Source organism: Chiloscyllium plagiosum, chromosome 1, assembly GCF_004010195.1.
Source record: "Chiloscyllium plagiosum isolate BGI_BamShark_2017 chromosome 1, ASM401019v2, whole genome shotgun sequence".
NCBI lineage: Eukaryota > Metazoa > Chordata > Chondrichthyes > Orectolobiformes > Hemiscylliidae > Chiloscyllium > Chiloscyllium plagiosum.
In genome coordinates this window covers 3,384,173-3,393,378 of record NC_057710.1, presented here as the reverse complement: position 1 = coordinate 3,393,378, position 9,206 = coordinate 3,384,173, and the positions used below count along the sequence as shown (strand labels likewise).

The 9,206-nt window shown below is 44.6% G+C and overlaps 1 protein-coding gene across 6 annotated transcripts in view; it reads right to left on the bottom strand.

Moving 5' to 3' along the window:
* LOC122548805 (tetratricopeptide repeat protein 31-like) overlaps positions 1 to 9,206 on the bottom strand; it is a 63,898-nt gene that overhangs the window by 7,233 nt on the left and 47,459 nt on the right. For all 6 annotated transcript variants that reach the window (XM_043687626.1, XM_043687974.1, XM_043687896.1 and 3 more), the window contains 4 exons: positions 6,533 to 6,611; positions 2,710 to 2,842; positions 1,824 to 1,898; positions 60 to 162 (listed from right to left, as the gene is read on the bottom strand). In XM_043687626.1, coding sequence (XP_043543561.1) covers positions 60 to 162; positions 1,824 to 1,898; positions 2,710 to 2,842; positions 6,533 to 6,611 — 390 coding nt within the window. The remainder of the gene's footprint in view (positions 1 to 59; positions 163 to 1,823; positions 1,899 to 2,709; positions 2,843 to 6,532; positions 6,612 to 9,206) is intronic.

Below are 9,206 nucleotides of genomic sequence, written 5' to 3'. Positions count from 1 at the left end.
GAGACTGCCCACTCCCCAGTCCCGTGCGCCTGACAGAAAGAGTGCCAACTCCCCAGTACCTGTAACTTTGTAATGGCCTGCTCCGCTCCCTGTTTGGTCGTGTAATTGATGAAGGCACAAAAGCGATCTTGAAGCATTCGGATGCTGTGTATGGTTCCAACACTACAGTGCCAACAGACGGAAACAAAGTTTCAGCACAAAATACTTAGCGACCTGACAAACGTAACAACAGACAAAGACCAAGGGTTCAGGAGAAAGTGATGCTGGATATCAGAGTCGAGAGTACAGAAGGTCATGCAGCATCCTGGGAGCAGGGGAATCCAAGTTTCAGGCAAGAGCCCTTCCTCAGTCCTTCCTGATATAGGGCTCTTGTCCGCAACGTCAGTTCTCCTGCTCCTTGAAAGACCAAGGGTGTGTCAGTCAATGCTCAAAGCTCTGAACATTAGTTCTAAAGAAAAGCACCTGGACTCAGCGTTAACTCAGTTTCTCTCTCCACGGATGAAAGTCTCCAGTGCTTTTACCTTCCATTTCAGAATTTCAACATCTGCAGTATTTTGCCTTTATGTCTTTAAATGTGACTCTTGGAAAAAACGGGGAGGAAGGAGGCAGGTCTCCACCATCTCTATCAGAGAGAAACAGTCAGCAATAACAGAAGGCTTTAAATTAAAAAGCTCACTCGTGGGATGTGGATTGTACTGGCTAGGACGCTGCACATCTCTAAATGACCTGAGCAAGTTGTTGGGCCATTTCAGAGGGCTGTTCACAGTTAACTACATTGCTGTGGGTCAAGAGTCACATACAGGCCAGATCACAGACAAGTGATGATCAAGTGGTATTATCACTGGGGTGGCATGGTGGCTCAGTGGTTAGCACTGCCACCTCATAGCACCAGGGACCTGGGTTCAATTCCTGCCTCAGGCAACTGTCTGCGTGGAATTAGTACTTTCTCCCTGTGTCTGTGGGGGTTTCCTTTGGGTGCTCTGGTTTCCTCCCACAATCCAAAGACGTGCAGGTTAGGGTGGATCGGCCACGCTAAATTGCCCATAGCCTCCAGGGATGTGCAGGCTAGGTGGGTTAGCCATGGAATATACAGAGTTAAAGGGATTTGGGGAGGGATGGGATGCTCTTCAGAGGATTAGTGTGGACTTGATGGACTTGCTTCCACACAGCAGGGATTCTATCAGGTAAGGACAGCAGATTTCTCTCCCTGAAGAACAGTGAATCAAAACATAATTTGTCAGGATTGTTGACAATAGTTTCATGGTCAGAATTCCTAATACCAGCTTTCCACTTCCCAATTTAGTTATTTAATTTAAACAATAGGATTTGAACCAGCATCTTTAGAGCATTGAACTCGGGCTCGGCATCAGTGACCTTACAGCTAACACCACAATCTCCCGAGGTTCAAACTCAGGAAACCATTATACTTTCCAGGATGCTGACATCTTTTTGCTCATCTCCTTCTAACCAATCTATGTTCCAGCCTCTGCCATGACAGAAAGGCTGATCAAGGGCAAACTCCTTCATCAATGCTGCAAGACCCACACCACGTAAAGGTCGGGGGTTCCAACATTCACCCAGTAGCCGGCATTTCATCAGTGTTTACCAAGGGCTTTTTGCTGCAGCCAGTGCTCAGATTCAAGCTGAAATCCAGCACAAAGCACTCTCCCACCTTTAAACCTGACAGTTTCGGGGAGATCTTATCATCACACGGGGGCTGGATTTACAGATCGGTAACAGCACTAAACTTTGAGAACCGCTGTGAGATAAAGCCCAGCGCCGCACGGATTCAGTCATCTCTGAAAGCCCATGAAGTGACTCACGTTTCAAATATTCTACGTAATGCTTCTTCAGTGATACGAGTGGTTACATTCCCAATCCAGATCGGAAACAATTCCCTGAAGAACACAAGACTTGCATCATCACACTCCAAACAGAAAGAATCTGACAGACAATTCACAAACACACAAGGTCAGAGAACAAACACAGTTTACACCAAAGACAGAGGGACTGAAAGCATGAACATGAACTACCACCAAGACAAGTTCAATCATTCATATAATGAACGTTGTGGAGATGTATCTCGCTGGGCTGGTTTGCTGGTGCTATCAGGAATGGGTCAAACTGGAAATAGAAGATAACATGCAAGAGGAAAACCAAGCTGAACTGGCAATCAGGAGAGACAGACAGCATGGGAATAAGGAATAGCAAACTGTGATGTGGAGTCAGAGTATGAGGGATTCTATTTTTTGATTTGGCTTTGAGGCAGGCATGTGAATGTACAGGCAGCAGCATATAAAAGGCAGTGAGCTACAGATACAGAAAACCAAGTGGTTATAGCAATGACAGACTAGGTTTAAAAAACAAGATCACAAAACTGGGTGCTTTATATTCCCAGATCAAGAGATGTTCAGGAAAGATAGGGAGAGATGGAGGATATCACAGTGGAAGGACAGGGTGTCTTTGATGGGTCAAGAAGCCAAGAAACAATACCTGTTCCTCTATTTTACTTGGCACGTTCAATGCACAATGAATGGGAAAGATGTATATAAAGGGAGACTTCAATGGTCCTAAAACCAATTGGGATTGAGCCGACTCCAAGACTTTTGCTGATTGTTATCTTTAGTCTATTTACCAAGGGTGGTTCTACAAGCCTCAAGAACCTGGGCCTATTGATGAAAATGGGTATCACCCTCCATAGGTACTTACCTCGGCTGGAGTTGTGGCTGGACTAACATTGAGGCAGGTTTATTTTTGGATTTTTTCACACGTACAAAGTCTTTGTCGTCTTCATCCGATACATACGTGCTTGCGTTAATTTGGCTGTTTCGGGGTTTCGGAGCTGAAGTAAAGGTGGAAGAAATTAGAGGCAGTGAAAAATGTGAAACAGTCTGCAGCAGGTTCAACAATCACCTTTCCAAGTTAACTGAACGGTCTCCTTTGTGTGGCAGAGTTATACTAACTTTCATTCAGGAGTGGGACCACTTGAACTTCGCAAAAGACTTTCACATAGTCTGGATTTCCCGATCCCAACTCCACACCTGCCGCAACTCCCATTAATTTTGCTCAGTTTCTACCCCACGTACATCAACCTGGATAGCAAGCCCACCCTGCATATCCTGTTTTCACCCACTGGGAACTTATACTGCCTCATCACAGTCTCAAGGTCACATTCCTTCGACCTCAACCAAAGTGCTTTACCACCAATTGATCATGTTAAACGTGTAGTGTGTCAGGTTGTCAAAGACAGACAGGCAACAGCAAGACCCCATCAGCAACAAAATAAGGCAGTGGGGGTGCAGGGAGGGGGTTGGAGGAAGGAGGGGAAACGTTGGCCTGGAAACAATGGAAATCTGCGGCATCTACCCGATAAGGCAGTTTCAACTTATCAGAGTGTAACAAGGGGAGCCCAACAAGGATCAGTGCTGGGATACCTCAGCTATTTGAAATATACACTGGGTTTTTTTTGTTTTGTGGGACGTGGGCAGTATTAGCAAGGTCAGCATTTGTTGCCCTTGAACTCGACCACATGGCTTTTATTCTGGAAGCATAGGTCAGCCAGATTGAGAAAGGATGGCAGATTTCCTTCTCGAAAAGACACGAGTGAGCCAAGATATGAGCTTATGACAACCGATGGCAGTTTCATGATCATCATGGCGAAAACTTTCAATTCCATTCTAGATTTTATATCAAAATTTTCAAAGCTGAAGTTAATTGGTACAGAACAAACCCGATTATCCAAGCGAGACAGGTGGGGAGTATTTTGGTTGGACAACTGATTAGGCTTACCAATATCAGGGACAGGCTCCCCGTGGGCGGGGGCAATATCAGGGACAGGGTCCCCGTGGGCGGGGGCATTATCAGGGACAGGGTTCCCATGGCGACAGCAATAGCAGGAAAAGGTCCCCATAGTAATCCTGTTCCTGCTCTTGCCGCCAGCCCAGGCTACCTGTTCTCACTGTGCTTTTATTGAAATTTAATAATTTTTTTTAACGGGACCTTGAGATCTTGTTTGGATAATTCAAAATCCGGATAAGTGATGCTTGGATAACCGATGTTGTTCTGTATTCAAAACAAGGAAGTTAGCAATGCAGTTCAGCAAGCAATTAGGAAAACAAATAGTATGCTAACTTTATTTAAAATAAAATTGTGCTTTCTGTTCCTACTCCGAAAATGAATTTTCTCATTTGATCCCACTTGTTCCCTATGCCATCTTGTTGTCCACTTACTTTCCCCTGTTTTTCAGTTTCATTGTGCCCTCCTCTCAAGTTGGTGGTTCACTCTCATCCAGCTTGGTGTCATCAGCAACTGGTTTACATTGCTCGTGTGACCTTTGAGTCACTGGGGAGACTGTGGCACAATGGTAATGTCAATAGGCCAACAATCCAGAGGTTCGGACAAATATTTTGGGGACATGGGTTCAAACCCCAAAATGGCAGATGAACTGCAAATTTAAATCATAAAATCGAGAATTGAAAGCTAGTACTGGTAACGATGACCAGGAAACTATCGATCATCAATTGTTGTTAAAAACTCATCTTGTTCCACTAATGTCCTTCAGGGAAGGAAACATGCCGTGCTGAAAGGGGCCAGAGTATCGGAATAAAGCTGTACCGAGATTCCGTGATCCCACATCTGGAATACGGTTCTCCATTTTTAAAAAGGAAGGGACACTTGCATTGGAGTGGTGCTGTGATGAGAGGCAGAGCAAATTGGTCTAATATTTCTGAAATTAATCATCTGAAGAATGAAATAAAAACTGCAAAGTTATGTATCTCTCTTGAAAGGCTGAAAACACTTGAGGTTTTGAGAGATCCAGCAGAGGCCTTTAAAATAGTGGAATTATCTTTACAGTGCACATGCAGAGGTAATGGTTCCACTTGTGGGCTACATCACACTTCGATATCTTAAATACAAGATCAGAACCAATAAATCCAATTGGAAACTCAGCAGAAACTTCTTTAGCTGAAACGCAGAACTCACTCTCAAGGAGTTGTTCAGTCAAATAAAGGTGCTTTGTAAGGGCAAGCACATTCTCCAACTCTCAACTTCAGCCCTGTAAAGGGATCAAGTCAGTTGGGTGAGCCGGCAAAAATATTTGGCAGTTGGGATCATAATGCCACTCTTCAGGATTAAGTATAGAAACACGATTTTTCCCATGGAGAGTTTGCAGAACGCTGCAGTGTGGAGAACTGGCTGTCCCATGGCATGCAGGTACGAGGAGGAATTAGGAAAGCAAACGGAAAGTGGGCTTTATTGCAAGGGGATGGATTGTCAAAGTAAGTGCAGTCTTGCTACAATTGTTCAGATGTCAGTGTTGGACTGGGGTGGACAATGTCAGAAGTTAGCGATACCGGGTTGTAGTCCCACAGGCTTATTTAGAATCACACACTTTTGGAGCGCTGCCCCTTGTAGAAGGAACTCAGTTGATGAAGGGGGCAGTGCTCCGAAAGCATGTGATTTCAAATAAACCTGATGGACTATAACCTGGTGTCATGTGACTTCTGATAGTTATTCTGGATATCAGTGAGATCTCACTGAGAGCATTGAGCACAGTTTTAGTCACTTCACCTGAGGGGCACACTTAGTGCTGTTCAGAGAAGTTTCACAAGGTTGATTCCCAAGCTGAAGGGTTGCTCTCCTGAAGAAATGGTGGAAAAAAACTGGGCTGACACTCAATGGACTTTGGAAGGATGAGAAGTGATCTTATCAAAACACATTGAGGGAGCTTGACAGAGTAGCTGCTGGGAGGCCGGTTGCCCTCGTAGAACTTTGGAGCCCAGTTTCAAAACAGGTGGCTTCCCATTTAAGACAGAACAGAAGGAACTTCACCTTTCAGGAAGGTTTCAGTGTGTTGGAATTGTCTTCTCCAAAAGCTGTTTCTCTGAATATATTCACAGTTGTGTTGGACTGATTTTGACTGAAGGGTTATGGAGGCGCAGGAATGAAGACAGAGTTGAGGCCACACAGATCAGCCATGTATCTTGTAGACTGGGAGAGTAGACTATGGGCTGAATGGCCCACTGTTACTCCTATTTCTTAAGATTTTATACACACTGCCAACATCCTCACTCGCACCTCTAGAGTAGCACATTCCAGCTACCTCCAGGCTGACAACCGACACCCTAACACACACACAAACAGAAACAGAAATGGCTGGGAAAGCTCGGCAGGTCGGGCAGCATTTGTGCTGCCTACCCCCGACCCTGCCCAAGTCAGCTCCCAGTTATGCAGCAATTGTAAAATGCTCCTCCCATGGCTTACAAAGCCCTGCTTGGGCCCACTCCAATTACCAACAGCACCATCCCGGAGTTTAAATACTTCACTGGCAGCCTTAGTTTCAGCTGCCAACCCCCAAACTCTGGAATTCCCGCCACAGCACCGTTAAGACACTGCCTATGCCCCATCATGTTTGAAAACCCTCCAGTGTTGGGATATTTGATTTTGTCCAGAATGCTAGGTACTGTTGCCGCTGACAGACTGAAGGGACCCGCCGGTCAGAGGCAAGTACAGTAACAAGGCAGATTCTCACCTGAAGATAGTAGCGTCTCTTCTAAGCTCCCATATTTAAATAGAATTTCATCACATTGCTGCTGAGTAAAACCTCGCTCCTGCAAGACACAATGGGTTTCAACATTACAAAAGGGGAGGACAGGCAGGCTTAGAAGCCAGAGCTCCACCCAGTCTGCTGTGTGAGGATAATTCAAAGAACAGTGCAGCAGCCCTTTCAAACAGCTCCAAGATTAGGTCAGACTACGTCACATCAATCACACAGTGAAGCAGACACATCACTGTGCTTTACTGATATTGAATAATCATGCGCTTGCACTTGGCAGGGCCTGCATTCTGGAGGAGGAGACATGGCTTCACATCACACAGAGTCAGAGAATCATTGAGATATACAGCAAGGAAACAATTCGTCCATGCCGCCCAGATATTCTAACCTAATCTCGTCCCATTTGCCAGCACTTGGCCCATATCCCTCTAAGCCCTTCCCTATTCATACACCCATCCAGATGCCTTTTAAATGCTGCAACTCTACCAGCCTTCACCACTTCCTCTGGCAGCTCATTCCATACACTTGAATGAAATAAAAGACACAGTCCTGCAGTGCAATACTGAGCTGTCAGACGGGATCGTTACCAAACAAGGGCAAACACTAATGGGGCGGCAGTCAAGGGGAAATGGGTCTGGGTGGGTTACTCTTCAGAGGGTCAGTGTGGACTGGTTGGGCTGAAGGGCCTATTTCCACACTATAGGGAATCTAATCTCTAATCACATGCTGGTTGGAGTTAAAATCAGTAAGCCACAAGGAGTGAATTCGCCCTACAGAGGCACTGAGGGTGGTACTGCAGAGGCATGGCTGTCAGGTGTGACGCCAGAGGGCTGGAGCACTGAAAGCTTTATAGACACCAATTCAAAAAAATGGTGCAAAGGGAAAAGACTTTGCCTATTGAAGGGAGGCCAGAATTGCACACAATATTCCAAAAAAACATAATTTTTAATGTTAGTTGCTCTATGCTGGGATTTCTGGGTCTGTAGGTCTAAAGTTCTAATTAACTTCTAAGAAAGTTTAACTATTACGACTTATTTCAAAAGCAATTTATGAAACTTGGCTGTAGAGTGAATGGATGGAATTTCATTTTATTTTATATTACTTGCAACCCAACATGGTAAAAAATGGGGCCTCAAAGGTTTGTTAGTGTGCTCTGGAAGCTGTTTGTCAGCCCGTAACAGAGATTTTCAACAGGTTAGTCCTGTGGAGACCTTGAAACAGGGTGACTGTACACAGCAATGCTGCTCAGAAATATGTGACAGAGACACGTATTAGAATTAGATTATCTTAGAATGAAGAGTTCGTGCTCATCCCAGACCAGAAATGTTGGAATAAAGACACTGAAAAGTTTACTTACCCAAGTGCAATGGCGCTCAGATATGTGACAGCTCAGTCTAAAAGTTGAAGTTGCAGATGGTGCAGAGACTTTTCTGTGAGTATTACAGATGTGGTGCTTCAGAAACTTATCAGGAATGGTTCACTGAGACGCTATCTTGTTTCTTAATTTGTAACCAAGTGTTTTGCGATGAATTGAACTATGACTTGCATTTTAAACCTTTCAATTTGTATTCAGCAGATAATTTTTATTATTCTATTTTATCTTTGTTCCTTAAATAATAAGAGTCCACATTAAAACAATAACTGCAGCATTGTGTACTTATGGTTCAGCAAGTGATCACTTCATTAAAAACTTAAATAAAATCATCAAGCCAGGTTCCTGGTTAGGATCAGACTTGTCCAGTAATAACACCAACTGGGAAGACAACAGCAATATCACAGCAACAATAGGAGTGAGACTTTAACTTCAGTCAGAGTTGTACAGCATGGAAATAGACTCTTTGGTCCAACTCATCCATGCCAACGAGATATGATTCGATTCCTTACAGTGTGGAAACAGGTCCTTCAGCCCAACAAATCCACATCGACCCTCCAAAGAATAATCCATCCAGGCCCATTCCCCTACCCTATATTTACATTAACACTATGGACAATTTAGCATGACTAATTCACCTGACCTGCACATCTTTGTATTGTGGGAGGAAACTGGAGTACCCGGAAGAAACCCACGCAGACACGGGGAAAATGTGCAAACTCCACAAAGACAGTCGCTAGAGGGCTGGAATCGAACCCGGGTCTCTGGTGCTGTGAGGCAGCAGTGCTAACCACTGAGCCACCATGCCGCCCACATTTTAAACTAATCTAGTCCCATTTGCCACTACTTTGCCCATATGCCTCTAAACCCTTTCTATTCATATACCCAACCAGATGCTTTTTCAATGCTGTAATTATACCAGCCTCGATAACATCCTCTGGCAGCTTATTCCATACACTTACCATCCTCTGCATGAAAAAGTTGCCCCTTCGGTCTCTTTTAAATTCTTCCCCTTTCACCCTAAACCTGTGCCCTCTCGTTCTGAACTCCCTGACCCTAGGGAAAAGACTTTGTCTATTTATCCTATCCATGCCCCTCATGATTTTATAAGCCTCTATAAGGTCAGCCCTCAGCCTCTGGCCTGTTCAGCCTCTCCCTATCGCTCTAATGTCAACCCTGGCAACATCCTTGTAAATCTTTTCTGAACTCTTTCAAGTTTCACAACATTGCTCCTATTGAAGGGAGACCAAAATTGCACACAATATTCCAAAAGTAGTC